Source organism: Phaseolus vulgaris, chromosome 3, assembly GCF_000499845.2.
Source record: "Phaseolus vulgaris cultivar G19833 chromosome 3, P. vulgaris v2.0, whole genome shotgun sequence".
In the NCBI taxonomy this organism is placed as follows: Eukaryota; Viridiplantae; Streptophyta; class Magnoliopsida; order Fabales; family Fabaceae; genus Phaseolus; species Phaseolus vulgaris.
The window spans coordinates 37,513,217-37,540,718 of record NC_023757.2 but is presented as its reverse complement, the minus strand read 5'-3'; the positions used below and the strand labels follow the sequence as shown (position 1 = coordinate 37,540,718).

The window sequence follows — 27,502 nt, the reverse complement described above, 5'->3', positions numbered from 1 at the left end:
ATTCTTTTGTTTGAGGTAGATTTTTTCTTACAATAAAGAATTTCACATAAAAAAAAATCTTAGCAAAATAATCTAAATTAAAGAGTGATGTGATCATATTTTGATGCGTGTTGTTGAATATATTTTTTTAATGTTTAAATTTGAATTGATTTTAAGGTACAACTTTAAAAATGACTATATATTATTGCAATAGTTAATTTTTTTGATATTTTTCTCAAGCAAAAATAATCATGCACTCAAACATGTTTTTAGTAAGCAAAGATTTTTTTGCTAAAGAATCCGATTCACTTATGAGACAAGAAGAAAAAATAAAAAATAAGTTTTTTTTTCAAGCTTGAGCAGGAATATTTTAGCCTAATTAGAAATGGATTAAATATCTTTTTATATATAAATCCATGTATAATTTATATAGTTTTTGAATAGTTTATTCTACTAATATTAGATTATAATAAATTTTATAATAAGTGTAGTGTTACATTTATGGTATTAGAGTTGTTCATCCTTAGGATAACATGAGAATAATGGGTATGGATGGCAATGCAGGTTCATCAGACTCAAATTTGACTCACAAAATGTAGCTAGGTTGGTTTGTCCTGCATAAAATATACAGATGGCTTTTATTGGCCCGCCTCGCATGCTAGCTAATCACGAACCAATCCACATAAGATTTTTTTTTAATTAATGAAAAATTAAATATAAATTTTGAATAAACTTTTGTTTTGTTTATTAAAATAATTTTTTTCTTATTTATAGATGAATTAAATAAATAATTTCATAATATTATTCTCATGACACATATAATAAAATATGAATAAAAAAATAGACACATAGTTATTATTTTAATTTAAAAAATAATATATATATATACAATATTATTATTATATTTAAATTTTATTACAAAAAGGCCAATAATAAAAAATAATATATATATACATATAATATTATTATTATATTTAAATTTTATTATAAAAACCATGTGACTATTGCATTTAACATTTGACTAATGCATTTAATTTGATGAATATTGAAACCTCTGCATTTTAAAAAGGAAAAAAAAAAACTAATATCAAATTTCATGAAGCGGTTTACTAATAATTCTTAATAATTCTTCTATCCCACGACACAAACATCATGTAATTCCACAAAACCTTGTAAAGAATCACAACAATAACTGAAGCAATACCAACAAAACAGATATTGGGTATATATATAGAAAGGAATGATCAAGATTCACGGCTGAGTTATATCATTGACTGGTATAGGAAAAAAATTAAATATAAAAACTTGACTCGTAGGTCCTTAACAATAATTTCAAAGAGAAATAGATTCTACTACTACATAACAACTTGTTTTATCTCCTCCCTTTGTTAATAATTTATATGTAAAATAGAAATGTGACCAAAGTTGTGAGATATTATTATACTGACTTCAAAAATTTCCATACACATAATAGGCTCAGAGATTACTGTCATTCATAGTAAGAGACATTGCTGTCAGTCAAAATAAGACTCCAGGGACATGAAACAATTTCAAACAAATTCATACCTCAACAACTCAACCCATATGCTTACTCATCAAGAATAATGAATCAAAGGTTTGGAAAACTAATAAAGAGCCAAAGACCTATATCAGAGGATTATCCAAAAGGCGTCAAATAAACCCTAAATCCTAAACTTTTCAAACCAAGAAGCAAACTATCAAATCAAAAAATAAAGTCCAACCGCACTTGTCCCATGCTCACAATGCCACTTATGAACCATACACCATCAAAATACAACCAAGATTATAATCAAACCAACAAGTTGAGCCAGTTAAAAATTAATTCAGATACTACAATGTACCGTTAATAAAAACATTGAGCTTCACATATCACATAATTCACACCTCATTTTGGGTAGCCCATGAATTCCCTGTAAAGTCCAATAATTATTTCCGAAACCTGCCCCATATATCTATAGTTTTCCTGTAAAAGCTCAACCAGAAGCATGGGGATTTGAGAAAACTAATTTTCTTAAAAGCATGACATGACAGAGTAAAGAAAAGTTAAGGTAAATTCAAAAATTGAAAACCATGGGAACCGCTCATAGTAAGTCACTGCAACCCAAGTAGAAGAAGATAATCGAAGGCACAACAAAACAAATGTCAAAGCCTATCATACTCATATAGTGCCTGTTTACAAGAACTGCCACTCTACATGTTTAGCCACAAGGTTAGCCAAAAGAATAACCGCAAAGAAAATAATAATGAATGCAAAGATAATAAAACCTAAAGTTTCACTGGACCTCCATTCACTGTTTCCGAAAATTCATTTGTCAAAAAAAGAAAACTAAGACAAAATAAAGTTTTGTAATAAAAAAATTGGAGCCAAATAGTCCTGAGCTCTTGCTAATTACCACTACTAAAATGAAGGGAATGACTCCAAGATACTTCTTTTCAATTTATCTAGGCCTGAGACCACCAAAGTGCCTAAGGTCACAGTGCATAGAGACACGGATCATAAAATCAAGCTGCCAAGAGACCATTTGTCGTGATCATATGTTAAAATAGGACATTCATTAGCCCTCCAATATTTATTTGGTTATGCCTAAGAAGAAAAAATAAAAATCGAACCAACAAGGTTGGCCAAATACAAACTAATGCAATAGAAAAAACTAGTGTAAGAGTAGGAAAAAAAACGAATGATTCACAGTTCAAGAAATATCCCGACATGGTTTCCACGTCCTACCCAACACATCCCTGTAAAGAACAATAATTCAACAAAACTATAAGCCCACACATCCCTAAAGAACAATAATACAACAAATCTATAACGGATGATTAGATAAATCAAAAAATTAAGGGAGACACTGTCGCCCTCCTAACACACTCATGAGATGAAGTACAATAAGCAAAAATCATCTAAACACCGCTGCTGAGATTAAATAAAATAATAGAGGATACACTCATTGAGAAATTAGGATATCCTGATGTGCAACCATTCTAAACTCTAGTTCCTCAACCGCCAAAAGAAATCTCAGACTCGGGACTTGCTGAAAAGGAATGAACACGAAAACCGAATTTAACTGAAGGAAACGATAAACCCTGTACAGTCCAAAAATTGAAGGAAAAGATAATCGCTAATAAGAGGGAGGAAGTATAGAAAGTTGATAAGATGAATATGCGACGTTACACAAACACCACTGCAGATAAAAAAAAACATATTACAATCCTTGTGGTAGGTGATCAATACCAGAAAATATAAATAATAGAAGCAAAACTAAAAAAAGACTTAGGTTATGTTGAGCCCTTGGTCGTTGTTCTCTTCATATCACCATAGGCAAAAAAAAAGCCAGAGAACCAGCCACCAGCTGAAAAGGTGAAAAAAAATTTATGCGAAAGGTTCAAAACTCTTCATCCTCAAATAGAGAATTATACTCAGAATTCACCTAAATGAATTTACTAATTATAGAAATTTGATAAGATGAATATGCTACGTTACCCAACTAATCCAAGCACCACTGCAGATAAACAAATCATATCCTTATGTATTGTGATCAATACCGGGATAAAGAAAAATAGAAGGAAAACTCAAAAAAGACTTGAAGGTTATGTCGAGCCCCTTGGTCGTTGTGCTTTTCATATCATCCATAGCCAAAAGAAATGCCAGAGAACCAGCCACCAACTGAAAAGGTGAGAAGAAATTTATGCAAAAGGATAAAACTCGTCATCCTCAAATAGAGAATTATACTCAGAATTCACCTAAATGAATTTACTAATTACAGAAACTTGATTCGATGAACATAGACGTTACACAACTAATCCAAACACCACTGCATATAAACAAATCATAGTTCAATCCTTATGTAATACCATAAAAATAATAGAAATGCTTGGTCGTTGTGCTTTTCATATAATCCATAGGTAAAAGAAATGCCAAAAAACCAGCCACCACTTGTAAGATGAATATGCATCGTAACCAATCCAAACACCACTGCAGATAAACAAATCATATCCTTATGTACTGTGATCAATAACAGGAAAAAGAAAAAATATAAGGAAAACTCAAAAAAGACTTAGGTTATGTCGAGCCCTTTGTCATTGTGTTTTTCATACCGTCAAGCATGACTCATCCATCATTTTCAACCAACCACGAGGAAAGTCCTACCCACACATCCCTGTCCTACCCCCACACATCCCTGTGAAGAACAATAATTCAACAAAGTATAACTGGTAATCAAGGATGAACTATAGAACGATAAGATAAATTGAAGACTTAAATAACCAAGGAAGATGGTGGCCATAACATACTCGCGATGACCGTGCGAAAACCATACATATTCCATAGGATGCAGGACACTATGCAAATCATCCAAACAGGAAACAAATCACAATTCAACCCTTAAATCTCATAACATACTCTGCAGGACATTAGGCGAAAATAATTCAAACACCAATTCAACCCTTAGGGCCTCATAACACACTCCATGAGATGCTGCAGGACTTTAAGGTAAAATAGTCGAGCACAATTCAATCCTTGGAGATCAAGTAGAGAGAAATTAAACAATAGATAGAGAGAATTGGGATATCCTGAGCTGCAACCGTTTTAAACTTTTTAGGGTTTCAAATCTCAGAAACTCCAATTGCTGAAGGGGAGTGAACATAAACACAAAGTTAGACTACGAAATCAAATGATCAGTCACGAATAAACCCATAAAAAAGTTAAGGGTAACAAAACATAATCTTCATTTCACATCCATTGTGTGTCTTCCCTGTACAACCCAAAAATTCAAGAAAACGAACTAAGCTCTTAATAAAAGGAAGAAGTATAGAGACGTGTTACACCACTGCAGATAAACAAATCATAGTCCAATCCTTATTTTCGTGATCAATACCAGATAGGCAAAAGGTTTAAAACTCGTCACACTCAAATAGAGAATTATACTCAAAATTCACGTAAATGAATTTACTAGTTATAGAAACTTGTAAGATGAATATGCGTCGTTATCCAACTAATCCAAACACCACTGCAGATAAACAAATCATAGTTCAATCCTTATGTACTGTCATAAATACCAGGAAAAAAAAGAAGAAATAAAACTCAAAAAAGACTTAGGTTATGTCGAGCCCCTTGATCCTTCTGCTTTTCATATCATCCATAGGAGAAATAAATGCCAGAGAACTCCAGCTGAAAAGGTGCAAAGAAATTTACGCAGAAGGTTCAAAACTCGTCATCCTCATATAGACCTAAATGAATTTACTAATTATAGAAACTTGATAAGAAGAATATGCAACGTTACCCAACTAATCCAAAACACCACTGCAGATAAACAAATCATAGTTCAATCCTTATGTAAAACCATAAAAAAATAATAGAAGGGAAACTCAAAAAAGACTTAAAGGTAACAAAACATAATACTTCATTTCACATCCATTCCGTGCCTTCCCTGTATAGCCCAAAAATTCAAGAAAACGAACTACCTATACAGCAAAAAAATCAAGAAAACGAACTAAGCTCTTAATAAAAGGAAGAAGTATAGAAACGTGTTACACCACTGCAGATAAACAAATCATAATCCGTAGCAGAAAAATAGGTTATGTCGAGCCCCTTGGTCCTTCTGCTTTTCATATCATCCATAGGAGAAAGAAATGTCAGAGAACTCCAACTGAAAAGGTGCAAAAAAATTTACGCAGAAGGTTCAAAACTCGGTCATCCTCATATAGACCTAAATGAATTTACTAATTATAGAAACTTGATAAGAAGAATATGCAACGTTACCCAACTAATCCAAAACACCACTGCAGATAAACAAATCATAGTTCAATCCTTATGTAAAACCATAAAAAAATAATATAAGGGAAACTCAAAAAAGACTTAAAGGTAACAAAACATAATACTTCATTTCACATCCATTCCGTGCCTTCTCTGTATAGCCCAAAAATTCAAGAAAACGAACTACCTATACAGCAAAAAAATCAAGAAAACGAACTAAGCTCTTAATAAAAGGAAGAAGTATAGAAACGTGTTACACCACTGCAGATAAACAAATCATAGTCCGTAGCAGAAAAATAGGTTATGTCGAGGCCCTTGGTCCTTCTGCTTTTCATATCATCCATAGGAGAAAGAAATGCCAGAGAACTCCAGCTGAAAAGGAGCAAAGAAATTTACCCAACTAATCCAAAACACCACTGCAGATAAACAAATCATAGTTCAATCCTTATGTAGAACCATAAAAAAATAATAGAAGGGAAACTCAAAAAAGACTTAAGGTTATGTCTAGCCCTTGGTTGTTGTGCTTTTCATATCATCCATAAGCAACAGAAATGCCAAAAAACCAGCTACCAGCTGAAAAGAAATTTACGCAACAGGTTTAAAACTCATCATACTCAAATAGATAATTATACTCAAAATTCACGTAAATGAATTTACTAGTTATAGAAACTTGATAAAATGAATCTGCACGTTACCCAACTAATCTAAACACCACTGCAGATAAACAAATCATAGTTCAATCCTTATGTAATACCATAAAAAAAATATAAGGGAAACTCAAAAAAGATTTAAGGTTATGTTGAGCCCTTGGTCAAATGAAAAGAAATTGAAGTAATTTTCCTCGTCATACTCAAATAGAAAATTATAGTCAAAATTGACGTAAATGAATTTACTAGTTATAGAAACTTGATACGATGAATATGCGTTGTTACCCATCTAATCCAAACACCACTGCAAATAAACAAACCATAGTTTAATCCTTATGTACTGTGAACAATACCAGGAAAAAAGAAAAAAAGAAGGAAAACTCAAAAAAGACTTAGGTTATGACGAGCCCCTTGGTTATTGTGCTTTTCATATCATCCATAGGCAAAAGAAATGCCAGAGAACCAGCCACCAACTGAAAAGGTGCAAAGAAATTTATGCAAAAGGTTTAAAATTCGTCATCTTCAAATAGAAAATTGTACTCAGAATTCACCTAAATGAATTTACTAATTACAGAAACTTTATAAGTTGAATATGTGACATTACCCAACTAATCCAAACACCACTGCAGATAAACAAATCATAGTTCAATCCTTTTGTAATACCATAAAAAAAAATATAAGGGAAACTCAAAAAAGACTTAAGGTTATGTCGAGCCCTTGGTCGGTGTGCTTTCCATATCATCTATAGGCAAAAGAAATGCCAAAAAACCAGCCACCAGCTGAAAAGAAATTTAAGCAATAAGGTATAAAACTCATCATACTCAAATAGAGAATTATACTCAAAATTCACGTAAATGAATTTACTAGTTATAGGAACTTGATCCCTGTCCTACCCCCACACCCCTGTAAAGAACAATAATTGAAGAAAGTATAACTGGTAATCGAGGACGAAGTATAGAATGATAAGATAAATTGAAGACTTAAAAAACCAAGGAAGAATGGTGGCCATAACATACTCGCGAGAACCGTGCGAAAACCAAGTCATTCATATTCTATAAGATGCAGGACACTGTGCAAATCATCCAAACAGGAAACAAATCACAATTCAACCCTTATGTCTCATAACATACTCTGCAGGACATTAAGCGAAAATAATTCAAACACCAATTCAATCCTTGGGGCCTCATAACATACTCCATGAGATGTTGCAGGACATTAAGGGAAAATAATTCAAACGTCGAACACAATTCAATCCTTGGAGATCAAGTAGAGAGAAATTAAACAATAGATAGAGAGAATTGGGATATCCTGAGCTGCAACCGTTTTAAACTTTTTAGGGTTTCAAATCTCAGAAACTCCAATTGCTGAAGGGGAGTGAACATAAACACAAAGTTAGACTACGAAATCAAATGATCAGTCACGAATAAACCCATAAAAAAGTTAAGGGTAACAAAACATAATCTTCATTTCACATCCATTGTGTGTCTTCCCTGTACAACCCAAAAATTCAAGAAAACGAACTAAGCTCTTAATAAAAGGAAGAAGTATAGAGACGTGTTACACCACTGCAGATAAACAAATCATAGTCCAATTCTTATTTTCGTGATCAATACCAGATAAATCAAATAATAGAAAGGAAAGTAGAAGAAAAATCTCAGAGACCCCGTCACCAGCTGAAAAGGATAAAGGAATTTGATCAAAAGATTCAAAAATCGCCATCATCACATAAAGAATCATATTCAGAATTGGCGTTCTTCAATCCGACAAAACCACATCAAAACCACATCGATGATAGCAAACATGATATAATTCGACAAAACCACGGAGACTTGATAATAAGAAGCACAACAATCACCCCCAATCAGTACTAACAAAACTCAATCACGGAACCAATACCAACAAAACTCAATATGATAAACTCAATAAGATCTTCGGGTATATATAGAAAGGGAGGGTCAAGATTGACAGCTTATATTACGCGGTGAGGTGAAAATATGCAATTAAGATTTTCATCCTTATCTTATAATAAACTGCTGACACAAAACAGGAGAAACAAATTTGCAGTTATTATTTTAAAGATATTTAAAAATTTCTTACCAATATTGTTTTGTTTTTATTAACTTTTTAGTCAATATAATTAAATTTTAAGATTGTTTTAATCTTAACTTGACTTCAATTTCTAACATTTTAATTTTTGCAAGTTATATAAAATTTTAATGCATTTTTATTTTAATAAATATTTTTTATTTTATCAATTTGAAAAATAAACTTATTTATTTTATTAATGTTTTTAAAATATTTTCCACATTATTAGTTTTGTTATAATAAGACATTTGTCTAAGTTCTTTTAGAATAGGAAAATAATTTTTTGACACCATGTAAAAACGTATACTTAACATCACATTATAATAATATAATAATATTTAAAATTAAAAAGAAAATGATTAAAATATTGTTTTATTAATTTGTGAATGTTTTTTACTCTTTGTGGTGTTAAATATCACAACCCTTTAGAGTTTAATAGATTTCTTTGTGACTTTTTATTGCTATAAAGTATGATTCATCTTAATTATTTTGTTTTCCAAATTATGTTACTAGTTTTATATTTTTCTTATTGTCGTTCACACTTAATGATGATGGGGAAAGACTCTATGATGTCACCAATAATTAATAGCATAAATTCTAAAATTAATTTACAGATAACTTTTAATATAAGTAAGTATATGTTATATTAAGTTCAATCAATATTTTTTTTATTTCAAAGCAATTAATTTTTATTATAACATAATGGTGATTTTTTAATAAATATATTATATATAAATTTAAGGTATTTTCCAATCGCTTCTGATATTAGCAAATATGAATCCAATTTTCAAAATTATACTGAAAGTTGAAAACAATATTTAGTAGGCAAATTTTTTATATAAATAAAAAGAAGACCTTTAAATTCATTTGTTAGTAAACATCTTTTTCCAAAGTTATATCATCCACTGTTATAGAAAAACAAAATATAAAAGTTCACTTCTAAATTAATAGGTCCTTAAGATATTTTATAGGTCCTTAACATATTTTCAAGAAAATATGTTCTATTACATAAAAATTCGTGTTTATATAATCTGTTAGTTAATGTTTACAATATTTTTATTTATTACAACTACAAAAATATATATCCTAATTTTTTATAAATAATATAACTTATGAGCATAAAAATTTCTGTTACTTGGGTAATTGTACCCTGGTAACTCCTTCCCCACTTTTACTTTCTCTTTTTTCTTAAAGGGCTTTAACATTTCTTCAACCACAAAGACAGCTTCTTCCTGCATCTCTATGATTTCTTACTACCTCCATAAACTTTTAAAATATCAAAATCATCTTTAAATAAAAAAAATAAAATAAAAGTATTGTTTTACATTTTATTCACGAGTAAAAAAAGAAGGAGTGAAAAAGAAGGTGCTTGTTGTGGTGGGTGCTGGGTTACGGTTGTGGTGCTTGAGCTTGTTGTTAAGATGGTGCATTATGATGATAGTTGCATTGCGTTGGTGGTGGTAATTATTGTGGGTGTTGACAATGGTTGACTCGTCATTCTCCTCTTTCTCTTAAATACTCATTTCCGAATTATATAATTTGCTCCATTAACGAATTATGCAATTCAGTGCCAAGAATAATAGTGTTCCGGATTAGATATAAAGGCTGACTCTCCCTGCACCCAATCAGTTCTAACTGACACCCAATTGTTTGTGTAAAATGTTTATAACACCCTTAATGATCTATATGAAATGATCATAACATCCTTAATGAGTGAAATTAGGTTACATGCACCCAACACCCAAGTAAAGTGCATTGTGGCGTTCATTGTTTCTTGTAAACATTCTCTTCCAAAAGTCTTACACACAGGCACCATTCAGCGTCGTTCAGGCAGTGCTTTTGAGCCACTTCGACGGCGACAAAGAGTGAAGGCACCGGAGAAGGAGATGCTCTTGTGGGTTCCGAATATTGATATAAACATTTGTATGCACAACGGATGAGTTGATTCGAAAATCTTTTTCATTAGGTCCGAATTTGAAAATTTGGAATTTGTTTATTGGGTGCTTTTTTTCTGCTAGAGTGACGTTCTATCTCTGCCCTTTGAAAGTATATAAATGATAATATAAATATTTTAGAATGAAAAGCAAGTGATCTAGCTTTTAATGTTGATTTTACATGTATTCTTTAAATTGGTTTGGTTTAGTGGTTTTAATCCATTAAAAGTAACAAAATCATCACATTGCCAAAAAAAGAGTTCAGGATGATTGGTTTCCAAATATGTATATCCAAAAGCATGATGGTGCCTTCCAGATAAAAATGTCTACAGTCAAAGAGTGCTAGTTTTGGATGTCAATGTCCGTAGGCAAAACTGACACTTCCGGATGTCAATATCCATAAGCAAAGCTGTCACTTCCGGATGTCAATATCCATAGACAAATATATCACTTTTGGATATTGACATCCGTAAACAAATGTTTGAAAATGGTAGAATGAAGTTTTAAACTGTTGTTGGGTGCCAGTCAAAATTGACTGGGTGGAAGGCAATATGATAAATATGAGTGTATACCAAGATTTTTTTAATGATTACTATAAAGAACTAATTTATGAATAACATTAAAATATATCATTCACATAGTCTACTTTATAGAGAAAGTAAATATTTAATTAGTTATCGGAGTGGATAAAAATAAACTAATTGTAGAAAGTAAAATCTGAATGAATAAATGTTATAGAATTTCTACAATAATGAGAATCATTTGCTAAGAAAGAACTTCTAGATATTTTTCCAACAGCAAAAACTATTAAAGGCAATACATCATAAGATTCACATGTGCCTTCCCCTATTCAACCAATAAGAGATACCGCAACCAAACCAAAGATATAAGAAAAATAATGAATGGAAATGTAAGTTCAATAATGTACCGTCATTGGGTAACAGACATCCATAAAGTCTTCACTGCAACAGATTATCAAATCATCAGGATCGAAGGCCTAACAACACAAATGCCAAAGCCTCTCAAACTCACATAGTGCCTGTTTACAAGAACTCCCAATCCACAAGTTTAGCCATCAAAGAAAATAATGAATATGCAAAGATAATAAAATCTAAAGTTTCACCAGATCTCCATACAATGTTTCCAAAACCTGCCCCCACATATCTATTGCCTTACTGTAAAAGTTTAAGAAGCCTGGCAATTCAAGAAAACCAAGTTCAGAATGGCAAAATCAGCAAGACTGAGAAATATAGTCGGCAAAAAGATGGTGTCTGCTTCCACATGGTATCATAAATTGAGACCCCAACCCGAAAGAAATATATACAGCTCTCATGTTGGAATAGAGAGGCATCACCCGTTACCATAGCCTCGAGGGGAGGCGTTGCTCATATTTTAAATATTATTAATATTTTTAATATAATTAATAATTTTAATATTTTAATACTATTAATTTTTTTAATATTATTAATATTGCTAATATTATAATAATAATATAAATAAAAATAAAAATATTAATATTAGTGTTAATAAATATATTAATAATAATATTTAATTTATCTATAAATATAAATTTATGGATAATTATTCGTGGATAAATCTTATTTTTTTCGGTAGTTATATTTTGGAGTTTTATTTTGAATAATAGTTTCAAGCTTAAACTGCAACTTATAAGTTGCAACTAATAAGTGTTGTATATTTTATTTGTTTTTATTCTAAATATGATTAATAAAATTTTATAATAAATATAACTAAATTAAGACACTTGATAATGGTAAATACATTTATAAGATCAAATTGAATGAAAAATGTCAAAAAAATAATAGAATAATTTAAATACAATTTAAAATGCATCAATTAAAATTGAGAAAAAAAAGTTCATTGGATTAACTCGAGTTTAAAAAAAAATCAAGAATCAACCCAATTATACTATTATTAGTTTAATTCAGATTTAAAGTAAAAAAAAAAACTATTAATGTACTGTCTAGGCCGAAAAGTTTCGACCGAAAGGTTGTACCGAAAGTCTCGACCGAAAGGTTGTACCGAAAGTCTCGACCGAAAGGTTGTACCGAAAGTCTCAATCGAAAGATTAAATATAAAAAGTAAATAAGTAAAATTAAATTAGTGATTATAGCAAAGCCCATAAGATGGGCCCAAATATACAGGTGTGTGTTTTCAAAATGTTAGGTGCAAAAAGAAAAGACCCAAGTAACTCTTAAGCCCAATAAGAAAGCCTTATAAATAGAGGTTCAACTCAAGAGGTAAGGGGATTCAATTTATCTTATGAACATAAAACTATATCTGACTTTGGCATCGGAGCGCGTTGTAGGTACACACACCCACCTGTGAGGAGAAGAAGCCGAGAGCACCTAGCTGAAGGAGAAGCCGAGAGCACCTAGCTGAAGGAGAAGCCGAGAGCACCTAGCTGAAGGAGAAGCCGAGAGCACCTAGCTCAAGGAGAAGCCGAGAGCACTTAGCTGAAGGAGAAGCCGAGAGCACTTAGCCGAAAGAGAAGCCGAGAGCATCTACCTTGAGGAGAAGCCTAGAGCACCCAATGTGAGGAGAAACCCAGAGTATCCAGCCCAAGAAGAGACCGAGAGAGTCCAACCCAAAGTTCGGAAGATTTGTATAAGAGTTAATCTTGTCAACCTGATTCTAGTGTTCTTGGTCCTTGATGTAAGAACATTTTGGCGCCCACCGTGGGGCCGAGAAGTAGCTTAAAAAGGTTGAAGACAAGATGAATCAAAGAGAAGAACAAGGTGGAGAGCAATCTGGGGAGCAGAGAGATAATCAAAATTCCATGTCAATGGCTATGCTCATGCAGTTACAAAGAGAGTTTGGAACACTAAAGAAAAGCAATGAAGAAGAGTTAAGTATGTTAAGGGCGGAGAATGCGTACATGAAAAGGAAGTTGAATGAAGAGACGATTTTAAACACATCATTTGAAACTGTTCAACCAAGAACACATATCCACCAAAGGGTACATAATGAGGAAAGATTTGAAACTACAAGGAAGAGAATACCAGAGACTTCTGTTATCTTTGTCGGAATATCTGTTAGGAGACATCCATTTTCCGAAGCCATTATAGAAACCCCACTGCCCGAAAATTGGAAGAATTTTACCATGGAGAAATATGATGGAGGTACAGATCCCGATGAACACATTGCAGTATACACAACGCATATAAGTTTGTATACGTGTAATGAGGCCATTTTGTGCCGAGTATTCCCAACAACTTTGAAGGGAAGGGCTCTGAGTTGGTTTACTCAGTTGCCACCGTTATCCATTGATTGTTTCAACACTTTAGTAAAAAAGTTTGGAGCTCATTTTGCTACAAGCCGACCACATCATCTGACATCAATTGCCTTAGTGAATATAAGGCAAGAAAAGGGAGAATCCCTAAGAACATTTATGGAGCGCTTTGGAAAGGTAGCACTAAGTATCCGCAATCTCAGTCCGAAAGTCACAATGCATCATATGATTACAGCACTGAAACCGGGACCATTTGCCGACAGTCTTTGCAAAAACTGGCAACCAATCTTGATGAGTTAAGACAACGTGCATCAAAGTTTATGCAGATGGAAGAGTTGAGAGAATTTCGAGGGCGGATGGAAATGATAAGAAGATAAGTGAAAAGGAAGGAGGACATTCGTTTAGAAAAGGAAGAGAATAATTTTGTAGCCGAAAGTTTCAACAATATACACCGTTGAGTAGTAATGGAGCAAGAATCTTACAATAAGCAATGGCAGTAAAGATAATCCCACCACCAAAGAAGGAAAGAACTTCAAAAAGAGCATATCAGAGTAAACATTACCAATACCACAAGAATCATGGTCGTCATACAGAGGAATGTGTAGCTTTGAAAGATAGAATTGAAGAATTGATTCAAGTTGGGCAGTTGAAACGCTTTGTTAGAGATGGAGGGATAAGGAGCAGACAAAGTCCAAGGCAGTTAAACACTCATCGTTGTATGTAAAACCTTTCGGTCAATGATGATTTTTCATGTATAAAGAAAGTCTTATTCAAGATTGAAACACTTAATGAAGAAGTTATTCATATGAAGAGTCAAACTGTTAAATTCATCAATGCTTCGCATACTTCAAACCTCTCGGTCCTGGATGCTTTCACTTCAAGTGAAATCCCTCCCGAGAGTGTATCTCGTACTTCAAACCTCTCGGTCCTGGATGTTTTCACTCCAGGTGAAATCCCTCCCGAGAGTGTATCTCGTTCTTCAAACCTCTCGGTCCTGGATGCTTTTACTTCAAGTGAAATCCCTCCCGAGAGTGTATCTCGTTCTTCAAGCCTCTCGGATCAAGATGTTTTCACTCCAGGTGAAATTCCTCCCAAGAGTGTATCTTGTTCTTCAAACCTCTCGATCATGGATGCTTTCACTTCAAGTGAAATTTCTCCCGAGAGTGTATCTTGTTCTTCAAACCTCTCGGTCCTGGATGCTTTCACTTCAAGTGAAATCCCTTCCGATAGTGTATCTCGTACTTCAAGCCTCTCGGATCAAGATGTTTTCACTCCAGGTGAAATCCCTTCCGAGAGTGTATCTCGTACTTCAAGCCTCTCGGATCAAGATGATTTCACTCCAGGTGAAATCCCTTCCGATAGTGTATCTCGTACTTCAAGCCTCTCGGATCAAGATGTTTTCACTCCAGGTGAAATCCCTTCTGAGAGTGTATCTCGTACTTCAAGCCTCTCGGATCAAGATGCTTTCACTCCAGGTGAAATCCCTCTCTCGAGTGTGTTTCATTCAAATCAAATCTCAATCAACGGAGTTCTTATTTAAGAAGTCGAAAAGTTATAGTCCGAAAGGTTGACAGAATACAAAAACCGAGAGGTCTTATCAAAAAACTGAAAGGTTCCAAAACAAAAACCGAGAGGTCTTATCAAAAAACCGAAAGGTTTCAATACAAAACCAAGAGGTCTTATAAAAAAATCGAAAGGTTCTAATACAAAAACCGAGAGGTCTTATAAAAAACCGAAAGGTTCTAATACAAAAATCGAGAGGTCTCATTTTTTGCATGGCACAAAACAAAAACCGAGAGGTCTTATCAAAAAACCGAAAGGTTCCAATACAAAACCGATAGGTCTCATTTTTTGCATGTTAGAAAACAAAAACCGAGAGGTCTTATCGAAAAAACCGAAAGGTTCTAATGCAAAACCGAGAGGTCTCAAGACAAAACCGAGAAGTCTAAATAAACATTGGCGTATCAGTATCAAGTCCAAAAGTTCAAACCTATAAAAATAGTCAAAATTGGTCTCTAACTAGAAAAACCGAGAACTTTAATTAGGAAGTTCATAAACAATTATTTTCAGTTCAAACTCAAAAATCGAAAGGTCCAGGTTGCAAAGTGTTTAAATAATTTTATACTTGAAAACCGAAAGGATAAGATGAATTTATCTTAGGTTGGAAAAATAAATCAGTTAAAACTGAATACTAAAATCCAAAAGGTGGAACCGGATAAATTGGTTATATTAGATAATCTAATTTTATCTTTTATGCATACTTATGTTAAATAAGATTATTCACTAGCAAGCGATTAAGTTACGTGCTAAGTAAGTAAAATATTATATATGGTTTGATGTTATACATCCAAAATAACTTCTTCAGGATTTCATGTCAATAATAAATAAATAATAGCTTATGATCGAAAGATAACATTTAAAGCATTTAAGTCAGATGACCGAAAGGTTAGGTTGGCACCGAGAAGTTACGACCGAGAAGTCTATGATAGCATTTGCTCGTAACCGAAAACAAAATTAATCAATCAGATCACATAACCGAAAGAACAAGATTGAGAAGTTTGTGATAATATTTATGGGTAACCGAAATATAACATTAAATATTTCAAACAAATAACAAGTTGGTTAGGCCGAGAGGTCTAAAATGATATTTAATTGGTAACAAAAAATGGCTCGAATTAAAAGAAAACAATAAACAATTATATTAAGTTCAAAAGGTGGTTTCACGACGAACCTAAAACTTTCCAAAGGAACTATTTCATGTAAATCTTTCGGAATAAACTACTTTCACTTAAACTTTTTTCCAAAGAATATTATATGTAGTTCTCGTGGTCAAAGATGCTTTTTTAGTTGGGCAAAGTGCATCGAAAATTATCGAAAACTAATGCCGAATACTGATGATGCCGAAAGATGAGGTCGAACATGTTTGTTATATTAGATGAGTTAAACTAAGATATATCTTTTAAGCATAGTTAGCCAAATACTAAGCCGGATACTGAAACCGAAAAGGCGAGATGTATTTATTTTAGGTTGGAAAAATACTAAAATCGAAAGCTAGGATCCGACACGTTGGTTATATTAGGTGATATATGGTGCGGTGAAAGTGGACAATCACATCTTCACTTTATCTTTCATTCACATTTGTGATAAATAAAGATTATTCACTAGCAAATAATTGGGATACGTGCAAAGTAAATAGAATATTATATATAACTTGATGTTATACATCCAAAATAACCATCAAGTGGCTGGGACAAAACATGTTAAGAACCCTGGAACTTTACTTGGGAGTTCTTACAAAACAACAAACTAAAACAAACTATTCGGCGCCGGCATGCCTATCATCATCAGCGCCACCATCTTCATCTTCATCTTCATCATAAGGAATTTCACTGATGGGCATCAGTTCGTCATTATAAAAATCTTTGCCCACGTCGAAATTTCCAGCATCCAATGGAATCTTTTAAAAATACTCGGCTTGCTGGAGAGGTTTTTCAAAACCCAACTTGTGTTGCTGAACAACATAACCCTCAGCTCGAGTAACTCTTGAATTCAACTGGTTTATCACAGATTCTAAACGAAGATTATTATCAGCTTCAGCTTTCTTCACAGCAGAAAGATCAACGAAGTTTCCTTTCAATCGTTGAATCTCATCGTTAAGGGATAACTTATGAGACGTTAACTCAGTAACCTCATCCTTCAAAGACTCTTTCTCGGCTTCATAACAATCCTTAGCCTTAGACAACTCTTCAACTTAGGAAGTTAAGGATCTGATCTTCTCATTTGATTTAGTTGTTTCCTTTTTCAATTTTTCAAGTTCAAAAGAAGAAACAACATCCTTAGTCTCTTCTCTTATTGCTTTGCCAATTAGTAAAGTCCGGTTAGCAAGCTCAATCACCGAATTTGTAAGAGAAGGAATAGTAGCCTACGAGAACATGTCACGAGAAGAAGCATTGGGACTAGTATGCACAAAATCCAAAAGTTATAGGCCGAAAAGTTGGCCGAAAGGAAATTCGAAACGTAAACACGACTTCAAATATTATGTTATCAATTTTCAACAAGTTATAGGCCGAAAGAAAATCCGAAAGGTAAACGGCTTCAAACAATTGTTATCAATTTTCAATAAGTTATAGGCCGAAAGGTTGGCCGAAAGGAAAACACATCTTCAAAAAAAGAAAAAATTATGTTATTCAAGACTCTTGCGGGATTCAACCAACTCTTTATTCAGCTTCAAGATCTATAGCTTCTTCACTTGAACTCATATCACTACTAGCTTTATTCTTCACAACAGAAATGATGGCAGATGAAACAATTGAATGAATATCCTCATTCATCTGAATTACTTTCCTAATAGCCTCGTTACTCATGTCCAGAAATTTTGTAAATTCATCAGAAATGGAAACAGAGCTTGAAGAAGACATTATACCTTTTGAGAGTATTCGGTTCCATCTTTCTGAATCAATAAAAACAAAAAACCCTTCCAAACGAAGCGTTACAATATCACAATTATAACTCGTCATGTCAATCGGCATAATCAAGAAAAGTACACAAAACAAGGCAATACTTTGATACGAAAGGTATTAAATACAAAATTTGTCCTTTTCATTAGGCATAACGTCTTTTTCAAATCCTCATGCCTGGGGGCTAGTGTACTGTCTAGGCTGAAAAGTCTCGACCGAAAGGTTGTACCGAAAGTCTCAATCGAAAGATTAAATATAAAAAGTAAATAAGTAAAATTAAATTAGTGATTATAGCAAAGCCCATAAGATGGGCCCAAATATACAGGTGTGTGTTTTCAAAATGTTAGGTGCAAAAAGAAAAGACCCAAGTAACTTTTAAGCCCAATAAGAGAGCCTTATAAATAGAGGTTCAACTCAAGAGGTAAGGGGATTCAATTTATCTGATGAACATAAAACTATATCTGACTTTGGCATCGGAGCGCGTTGCAGGTACACACACCTGTGAGGAGAAGAAGCCGAGAGCACCTAGCTGAAGGAGAAGCCGAGAGCACCTAGCTGAAGGAGAAGCTGAGAGCACTTAGCCGAAAGAGAAGCCGAGAGCATCTACCTTGAGGAGAAGCCTAGAGCATCCAATGTGAGGAGAAACCCAGAGTATCCAGCCCAAGAAGAGACCGAGAGAGTCCAACCCAAAATTCGGAAGATTTGTATAAGAGTTAATCTTGTCAACCTGATTCTAGTATTTTTGTTCCTTGTTGTAAGAACAATTAAAAAGAAAGTTGGATCCATGGAATCAATCTCATGTAGATGAACACCTCAGAACGAAGGTTTAATGTACAACACTTTTCTTAAATTACTACCTTTCCCAAACACCTTTGTCCTGGCCTTTTATATCAATGTAAGTATTATTATTTATAAATATCTATAACTTTATAAATAAAATTTATGAAATTAATCTCTATTTTTACTGTATATTGTTCTTGTTTTATTTAAAGTAAATGGCTATATATATGATATAGGTTATGATTACTTAAAAAAAAGTTATGAGATAAATTTAAAAAGGAAATTGCAACCAATTAATATGAACGAATAATAGTAAAAGAAACCTGCAAAACTTGTAATAATAATTGTTTTATTATTTTATTGGAAAAAAATGATTCAACATATGCCACGTACATAATTGTGTGGTCTCGATTGTACCCGAGAGCATATAAACAAAAGATACATGGTGAGAACATGAACAAAAGATTCATGGTTATATGCTCTAAGAAGCTCTGATCCGTTTTCCTCCATTTATGGTTCCTTAAGATTCTTTTAGAGAGTGTAGTGTTGCTGGATGGTATCAATATCAATACCCTTCAACTTCACCACAGATTCAACATGTCCCTTCAGGGTGTGGAGCTCCTTCAACCTGCAAATTTTGACACCTCAAATTAAGCATATGCATGTTGAAATTCGAGAAAAGAGGCTAAGTTTGGGAGGAACTGAACCTGGCAGCTTCAGCACGTCTTTTAGCTTGCTCTGCAATTTCAGACTGCTCGTGGTTAGCCTTGTTGGTTTCTCCAACTTGGAGGCCGTGAAGTGTGCGCTGAGCCACGGCCCATTGAGCTTCTCTTTCTCCCTTTCCGTAGTCCTTCTTGGTAGTGAAGGCAGTCTGCATGAACACAACAAGCATTGGAATGAAGAGAGAAACAAGAATGAAGTGAAAGACAAGTTTGGTCGTTTGAGAATGTTTGTGGCTAGACCTTGTTCTCAAGCATGTTGTCCCAAGCCCTGCCTGACAGTCCCAACCGGATGAGGAACTTGAGGATGTCAAGAGGAATGTAGGTAACAATGCTGAAGACCCAGATTGCTCCTGCCCATCCCCAACCAACTCCATTGATCCTGGCAAAGTCCCAGTGTGCATACACAGCAATCACAGTGGCCACCTGATTCGCCACTTCCCAAGTCAGAAATATATATGTATATTATGATGGAATGGAACTACTTTTTTCTTATTTCTTCGTTCATGGTTGATTTCCTTGTTTATTATATAGCATGTTTTCAGAAAGTTCACTCACCATTTGAGCAGCAAAGAAGGCTGTAATAAGCAAAATGCCAGGGCGTTCAACATAAGACCAGCTCCTTGACCTGGTGACGAAGATGAGTGCTTGACTGATAATACTCACTTGAAGGTACAGGGCTGAGTTAAGCTGCTCCTCACTGTCTACAATTGGCTTCACGCCAAAGGTTCTCTGAAGGAAGAAAACATCATTGCATGTCATGTTATAGTCTTATATAGGATCAGTTTTGTCTTTTATTTGAGTAGTGAATGGCACTTACAGTGAAGAAATCGGTGTCGTGAACCAAAAAGAAGAAGACAACAGTGATGATTGCCATGTAAGCTCCAAGAACAACTCCAGTGGCGAAGATTTCTTTCAGCTTCCATGAGTCAGGAAGAGGAGAAGGCTTCACCCTATCCTTGGAGATGGTCATGATGGTTCCATCGTTGAGGATGGCGATGATGAGGACCATGAAAGGGGAGAAGTCAAATTTCCAGATTAGAGCAACAAGCATGAATCCAAACACAATACGGATGGTGATGGAAACAGCATAGATTGTGTAATTCTTCATCCTCTGGAAGATGGCTCGGCTGGTCAAAACAGCACTCACGATCACACTGAGTCCGGGCTCAGTCAGGACAATGTCTGAGGCACTTCTGGCTGCATCAGTGGCATCAGCCACGGCGATACCAATGTCTGCCTTCTTCAGTGCTGGGGCATCATTCACACCATCTCCAGTCATTCCACAAATATGCTTTCTATCTTGCAATCTCTTCACAATCTCATACTTGTGCTCTGCATGTCACATCAAAATCAGTTTGTCATGTAGAGAAGTCTAAAAACATTATGCTTTAAACTCTTTTTCTTATTATGGAGTTTTTCTTTTAGATTAACATGAACAATAGATTGATGTGATTACCAGGGAAGACTCCGGCAAATCCATCAGCCTTCTCAATGAGTTCATCAACTGGGATTGATGCAATGGCTGGGTCCTTGCTGTCACCCAGAAGGGAGGATGAAGGGTACATGTTGGTGCCCATTCCAAGCCTGCGACCGGTTTCTTTTCCAATGGCAAGTTGATCACCGGTGATCATCTTAACATTGACTCCAAGGTCAAGAGCACGTCGAATAGTCTCAGCACTGTCGTGCCTTGGAGGGTCAAAGAGGGGCAAGAGACCCAGGAACTCCCAGGAGTCTCCTACACTCTCCTTGCTCTTTTCCGAAACAGTCTGAAAACCATGTGCAAGAGTTTTGTTAAGGGAATCTCCCACTCCTAGTGGTTGTTATAACAAAAAATATCATTTTGGTTTTTAACCGTGAATTCATGGCATGTAATAATATTATACACTTTATTCACCTGTCGTGAAACACCCAATGAACGCAGACCACGGTTAGCATACTCATCAATGACTTTGTGGGCCTTTTTCAAAGCCTCTCCCTTGAGTCCACAGAGCTCAATAATCTGACATTCATAAATTGGTTAGTCAAATATCAGTAGTTTCATATATGTTGTGTTTTATGAGAAAAGTTATTGTTATTTCGTGGTTATGTTGTGATGCATATTGGTAATGGTGAATCCCTCACTTGCTCAGGAGCACCCTTGCTGCTTCTGTGCCAATTGTTTTGGCCATCAATGTAAGTGATAGCTGTGCGCTTGTCCACAGGGTTGAAGGGCAAGAAATGCACCTCATTGATTCCTGCTCTTGCCTGAGATGCCACAAAAGAGAGCAGTTGACAATGATGAGCCAATTTACATGGTTTATGCTAACACGGTACTAATGTTCATAAAAGATTGTCCATTTCGAAACATAGTTGGTACCTCCTTGGGATCAGCCAACATTCCAACGATTGAAGCATCGATGGCATCCTGGTTTTCAATCCTAGAAGCCCTGGCAGCATACAAGACAAGGGCATCCTTGTCCATGCCAGTGGGGAACACCTACAATCACAAACAACCTTGATTAACACAAATTGGAAGCTTTTAACGCAAAAGCGTGGATTCATGATCACATTTTAGGAAAACAAAAAGCGTTCACATTGGTCATTCACCTCAATCAAGGTCTTGTCCACAGTGAGCTTGTTAAGAGTAAGAGTTCCGGTCTTGTCACTGCAGAGAACATCCATGCCCGCCATTTCTTCAATGGCTGTCATCCTCTTGGTGATTGCTCCTTGCTCAGACAAACGGTGAGACCCAATAGCCATGGTAACAGACAAGACTGTAGGCATGGCAATTGGGATACCTCCAATGAGAAGAACCAACAAATTATCAATACCCTCTCTGTAAGCCCTTTGCTGGATGGGATACATCACAATAATCTCAATCAGCATTCCCACAGCAATTGAGCAGATACAGAAGTTTCCAATGGAAGTCAACACCTAAAAGAAGGCAATCCAGTATCCAAACATGAGTCCAAAGTTGTCAAACAAAGAGGAAACACTGACTATTTTGTAAAGAAAAGGCATACCTTTTGGAAGTGACCAACATTGTTGGTGCTATCCACAAGATGTGCTGCCTTTCCAAAGAAGGTGTGAACACCGGTGGCAATGACAACAGCTTCTATCTCACCTTGTTTACAGGTGGAACCAGAGAAAACCTCACTACCAGGGTTCTTGGTGACGGGAAGGGACTCACCAGTGAGGGCAGACTGATCAATCTTAAGGGGATCTCCCTCCAAAAGACGAGCATCAGCTGGAACAATATCTCCCAACTTGATACTGATCAAATCTCCCGGCACCAGAATTGCTGCCTCCTCCTCACTCCATTTTCCATCCCTCAACACCTATACACAAAATGGTTCCTTCCTTTTAGTTTGAGAATGTGAAATTTATGAGATTTTGGAGTTGAATGAGATTGGACACACCAAAAAGAAGAAGCATGAAAGTGAATCAACAAATGCTACATCACCTTGGTTTTGGGTGCAAGACCAGCCATTAAAGCTGCTGCGGCATTGCCTGCGTTGTTCTCCTCAATGAAACTAATGGTTGAATTGATGATAAGCAACACGACAATACCAACGAAATCTTGCCAATCCGGTGGCTTGCCCTGATGAATTTACAAGCTCTTGTTAGATAAAGACACTGCCAAAAATGAGCACAAGAACATAGACAAAGAGATGTGAAAGCTCTGTGATTACCCCTCCGTTGGCCAATGCAATGGCCATGACGGCAGCAGCCTCCATGACCCATGAAAGTGGATTCCACATAAAACCCAAGAACTTAAGAAACTTGCTATCTGTTTTCTCCTCTAGCTTGTTGGGGCCAAAGATTTGGAGCCTCTTCTCTCCTTCAGCAGATGTGAGACCCTCTTTGGTACATTTCAGTTGCTTGAAAACCTCCTCAACAGGAATGTGTTCCTGCACACACATTCACAAAAGTCATTTCATTTCACAGAAAAGGATAACACCTAACATACAAAACATCACGTAATAACATTGTTTCTTACAAGATCCACATTCTCGTTTTTGAGGTCTTCAAACGATATGTCGGAGGCCATGTTGTAAAAATGATGAACGTGTTCCTCCCTAGTTAATTATTTTATTTTATTTTATTATCTCCTCTCTTCTATGAACTCCTTGAGCTCACTCCCTTAGGCCTGGAAGACCATGCCAAGGGTGGAAAGAAGAGGAGAAATTTTTTGCCTAGGGAAGGACAGTTATGTTGTCCAAGGTTTTCACAGGCTTTATAGTGATAAATTTGGCGACAAAATAGGCCATGCATGGTTGTTTGGTGAAGTGCTGTTATTCTCCACCACAGATTTCCTCTTCTTATGGATTGTTTGTTTAATGGTCTTGTGGCTTGCCTAAGTTCCCGTGTGCCATTGAAATGCATATTTGCATGCAAACTCACCACTTGAGTTTCTGTTAAAATATCAGCTATTTTGGTTGAGAAATTATATATTTCAAAATAATTTATAATTTTATCAATTTTAAAAAAATTCTAACTTTTTGACGGTTTTGCGTGTATTTTTTTAAAGTTTTTTTTATAAATATTAATATTTGTTGTATTGTATTTTTACGTTAATTATCAAAATATCAAAACTCATATAATAAAAATGAAATTATAATTAAATAATATGGGAAAATATTAAAATAATAATATTAATGATTGTTATATGGTTATATAAAAAATATGTTTGTTTATATATCTTTACATCAATGTTTTATTGTAAGTTTATTTCGGGATATCAATAACAAACCATTAGATTTCTTTCACATCACACACAATACACTATAATAATATTTAAAATTAAAAATAAATTGAATATGATTAAAATATTATTTTATTGATTTGTGAAGTATATGTTTAGTATTGTTTGTTTGTTTTGGTGTTTTTTAAATTTGTTGAAGGTTCGCTTCGAAATTGGAGTTATGATTTTTCACAGGTTGCATAAAATTTGTATAATGATGATTTTTGTTTTAAAAGAATCGGTTTAAATAGCTCTTATAATTTATTTATGTCTGCTATGCTGGATATCTGATATCAACGAACGAACGATTCGAAATAAAATTCAAAAAATTACTTTCACACTCTTCAAAAAAATAAAACTCCCACTTAACAACAATTTTAATATTATAATAATATATATTATAATTTTATATTAAAAATAAATGAATATTTTTATTTTTTAGTGTGTTTTTAATAGTGTCAAATATTACCACTCCATACATATAAAAAAATGTAATTTCTTGTACTTTCACTAATATTTCAGAGTGGATATATATTCACAACCTTAAATCTACATACCTTAAAATATTAATTAATATTTGGAAACTATAAATATATTTGGATCCACACTCTCGTAATTCGAAAGAGAATAAAAATACATTTCGATTCACAATTTTATTTGAATAAAACAATTTCATTTTATTATTTAGACTGCAGATTTCAATTTCAATTAAATATAAGAAAATATCTTGAATATTAAATCATATTTAATAAATTAAAAATATTCTGTTTATTATTTTTTATTAATTTTAGTTGATATTATTTTTTACTGATATTAATCAGAATTATTTCAATTGTCGCTAGTGAAAATACTTTTTGATAAAAAAAAATCTGAACATCAATAAAAAAAAGTATACCTATATATTTTAACCAATAAAATTTTAATCAACACGAAAATTCAAATTTATATTGGACAAAAAAACTAACTTCGACAAGCATAAAAAACAAAAATAGTTAAAAAACAACAACCATAAATTAACATCAATAAAACAAATTACAAAATAATAAAGTATTAGTTTATACATCCAATTGATTGAGAGGAATAAAAGTTCAAGAAATTTGAGTTAGGTAAATTAATATCAATATTCTACATAATTTTGTTATGCTTTTACAATATTTTTTTAAAGTAATGCAATATTTTTCTTTTTTGCAATGATATTATCACCAGTAACGAAAACTATTGACTGCTATTAATCTTAATGACTGAATATAATTGGTAGTACTAGTAGGATACCTGTACTGAATAAAAGTAGACGCATTGATAAAAAAATGGATTTCTAATTTGTTTCTTTATAAACGAATTTACAAACAAAGACCCACGTAGAAATTGTGCAAAATAGTTTGGTCAGTGAAAATATAGTTTAACAGTTTTTAATATTATGATTCAATTTTAATATTGTAAAACTACTCCCCTAAACCCGTAAACACGCTTTAAATTAAATAATTCAGTCTTGAGGATCCCATTGAAACATGTTACAACTGTTATTATTGACGTGTAAGGATTAAATCTACTTCATTTTTCATGCAAGAAGGTTAAGGGTGTTCTATGATGCATAGCAACGCTGGCTTGGCATGGGATCATATCACTATATCTGATCAACAATGCGAGGATCACAACGTTCTCAACAAGTTCACCCTCTAATACATTATAAGAACAAGTTCACCCTGCATTCTAAGAAATAAGACGCACTAAGATTTGTTTCAGTTAATCATACAGAATTCAATACTAATATTATCCTAACATTAAAAAAAATTTGTTATTTTCTAAAGTAATGTTCTTATATTTATAAAATTCTAAAATTTGAAACAATAAAATCTTAAAAAAAAACTAGATTATTTTGACTTGGTTCACAATTTACCTATGGAAGCAAATTTAGCATCCAAACATACACTTACAGCCACCTATCAGTATCCCTAAAATAACAACACTTTATCCCTATCATCCACTCTCGTCGAATCACTCTGTTCCTTCACTAATCAACACTGTTTCGATTATGATTGTCCCAAACTAATTACTGCAAACAATCTTGCCCCGTGATTAAAAGAAATGCATGAATACCTCCTAATGACAGCAAAGAGACATATACAGGTATAATGCAATAAAAAGGGATAAAAAAGAGAGGAATTAAGAATGTCAACGAGGTGTTTATACTGTATAACCGGTGTCATGTATAATTACTTTCAAAATAACTCCATTAGACCCTTCAGACAAAAAATTGAAGCCAAACCCCACAGCACCCTAGATTTTGTCATAGTGTCATACTATGAACGATCAATCTAACCATTTTAGAATATTTTTCTTGAAAAATTGCGGTAATTGAGGTTTAAACACTGAACTACAGAACGAAGCCACCCTGGCATTAAGCATATTTCAAGTTTATCATGAAACAGGTTACAAGGTTTTCATCAATTATATGAATAGCGAGGAGGAAAGATAAAGAGAAATGGACGGCAACACATTAAAGTTTAAAACCTCCATCATAGTTTCACATTAATACCAAAAATCATGACAAGTAACTGTAAAATGAGAAATAAACGATGACAAAAACACTCAGACGCTACAATGTTTCAATATTAAGGATTACACTAAAATCCTAGAACACAATAGTCATCCATCCACCTTAAAATCCGAGCTTGGTGCGGCGCCAGTGCCTGCGCTTGGCATTATACCTGAAAACACACACAAAGGGGACAACAATGGCAGGATGTGAATACACGAAATCAAAAAACAGCATTCTGAAAACCCTAGGATGTTGTTCGAAACTGACCTGATGGTGTTGTCGGTCCTCATGCGGATCCAGTAAGGGATGGGCCTGTTCTGCCTCATCTTCTTGGCAAGCTTCTTCTTGATCCTGAACGTCTTGTGGGAAGGCTGCACATCAAATCAATCGCTTCACATCACAATCGATGAACTTCAAACGATTCACAAACACAAACGACCATGGATTCGATTCTTACCATTTTCGCTGTCGACGATCCAACACAAGCCGCAGCACTTCTCTGAAAACTAAAGAAAACCCTAACCAGTTCCAGTCTTTTACAGAGTCACCACACGGTCCTGTGGATTGGGCCAGCTATGTTCTTTCGTGGGCTGAGGCCCATCTGCATTCTCAAACT

At 34.1% G+C, this 27,502-nt stretch overlaps 4 protein-coding genes and 1 long non-coding RNA gene across 7 annotated transcripts; 2 read left to right on the top strand and 3 right to left on the bottom strand.

Annotated features, from left to right (window-relative positions):
- Positions 1-1,525: 1,525 nt before the first annotated feature.
- LOC137807473 (uncharacterized) lies at positions 1,526-8,362 on the bottom strand. 3 transcript variants are annotated; one of them, XR_011080531.1, is made up of 3 exons: positions 3,479-8,348; positions 2,941-3,347; positions 1,526-1,952 (listed from the first exon to the last, which is right to left on the bottom strand). It is a non-coding gene; the product is annotated as an uncharacterized lncRNA (long non-coding RNA). The 3 variants fall into 3 exon arrangements; XR_011080530.1 differs by having other exon boundaries at positions 1,526-3,347; positions 3,479-6,322; positions 6,643-8,346; XR_011080529.1 differs by having other exon boundaries at positions 1,526-3,347; positions 3,479-8,362.
- Positions 8,363-13,149: 4,787 nt separating this feature from the next.
- LOC137805607 (uncharacterized) lies at positions 13,150-13,965 on the top strand. The gene has a single exon (XM_068605547.1). The coding sequence runs from the start codon at positions 13,150-13,152 to the stop codon at positions 13,963-13,965; it is 816 nt and encodes a 271-aa protein (XP_068461648.1).
- A 190-nt stretch (positions 13,966-14,155) lies between these two features.
- Positions 14,156-15,205, top strand: LOC137805606 (uncharacterized). The gene is made up of 2 exons (XM_068605546.1): positions 14,156-14,381; positions 14,463-15,205. Exons 1-2 carry the CDS (start codon positions 14,156-14,158, stop codon positions 15,203-15,205), a joined length of 969 nt encoding a protein of 322 aa, XP_068461647.1.
- Positions 15,206-19,234: 4,029 nt separating this feature from the next.
- Positions 19,235-23,817, bottom strand: LOC137807472 (ATPase 8, plasma membrane-type). The gene is made up of 14 exons (XM_068608134.1): positions 23,604-23,817; positions 23,296-23,514; positions 23,067-23,204; positions 22,627-22,941; positions 22,211-22,537; positions 21,981-22,100; positions 21,746-21,868; positions 21,519-21,623; positions 21,081-21,390; positions 20,442-20,956; positions 20,180-20,353; positions 19,865-20,047; positions 19,610-19,773; positions 19,235-19,530 (listed from the first exon to the last, which is right to left on the bottom strand). The coding sequence occupies exons 1-14, from the start codon at positions 23,652-23,654 to the stop codon at positions 19,434-19,436; spliced, it is 2,841 nt and encodes a 946-aa protein (XP_068464235.1). The 5' UTR covers positions 23,655-23,817; the 3' UTR covers positions 19,235-19,433.
- A 3,027-nt stretch (positions 23,818-26,844) lies between these two features.
- Positions 26,845-27,484, bottom strand: LOC137807474 (large ribosomal subunit protein eL39). Its single transcript, XM_068608135.1, has 3 exons — positions 27,344-27,484; positions 27,154-27,257; positions 26,845-27,055 (listed from the first exon to the last, which is right to left on the bottom strand). The coding sequence occupies exons 1-3, from the start codon at positions 27,344-27,346 to the stop codon at positions 27,007-27,009; spliced, it is 156 nt and encodes a 51-aa protein (XP_068464236.1). The 5' UTR covers positions 27,347-27,484; the 3' UTR covers positions 26,845-27,006.
- Between the last annotated feature and the right edge of the window lie 18 nt (positions 27,485-27,502).

Bases quoted from the DNA above. Each gene is read 5' to 3' on its own strand.
- LOC137805607 (XM_068605547.1), top strand. From the start codon at position 13,150: ATGAATCAAAGAGAAGAACAAGGTGGAGAGCAATCTGGGGAGCAGAGA.
- LOC137805606 (XM_068605546.1), top strand. From the start codon at position 14,156: ATGGCAGTAAAGATAATCCCACCACCAAAGAAGGAAAGAACTTCAAAA. The intron at 14,382-14,462 runs GTATGTAAAACC...TTAATGAAGAAG, and splicing joins GCAGTTAAACACTCATCGTT to TTATTCATATGAAGAGTCAA.
- LOC137807472 (XM_068608134.1), bottom strand. From the start codon at position 23,654: ATGGCCTCCGACATATCGTTTGAAGACCTCAAAAACGAGAATGTGGAT. The intron at 22,942-23,066 runs GTGATGTAGCAT...TTTTGTGTATAG, and splicing joins GTCTTGCACCCAAAACCAAG to GTGTTGAGGGATGGAAAATG. The intron at 21,624-21,745 runs GTGAGGGATTCA...TATGAATGTCAG, and splicing joins GCAAGGGTGCTCCTGAGCAA to ATTATTGAGCTCTGTGGACT.
- LOC137807474 (XM_068608135.1), bottom strand. The intron at 27,056-27,153 runs GTCAGTTTCGAA...GTGTGTTTTCAG, and splicing joins AGGACCGACAACACCATCAG to GTATAATGCCAAGCGCAGGC.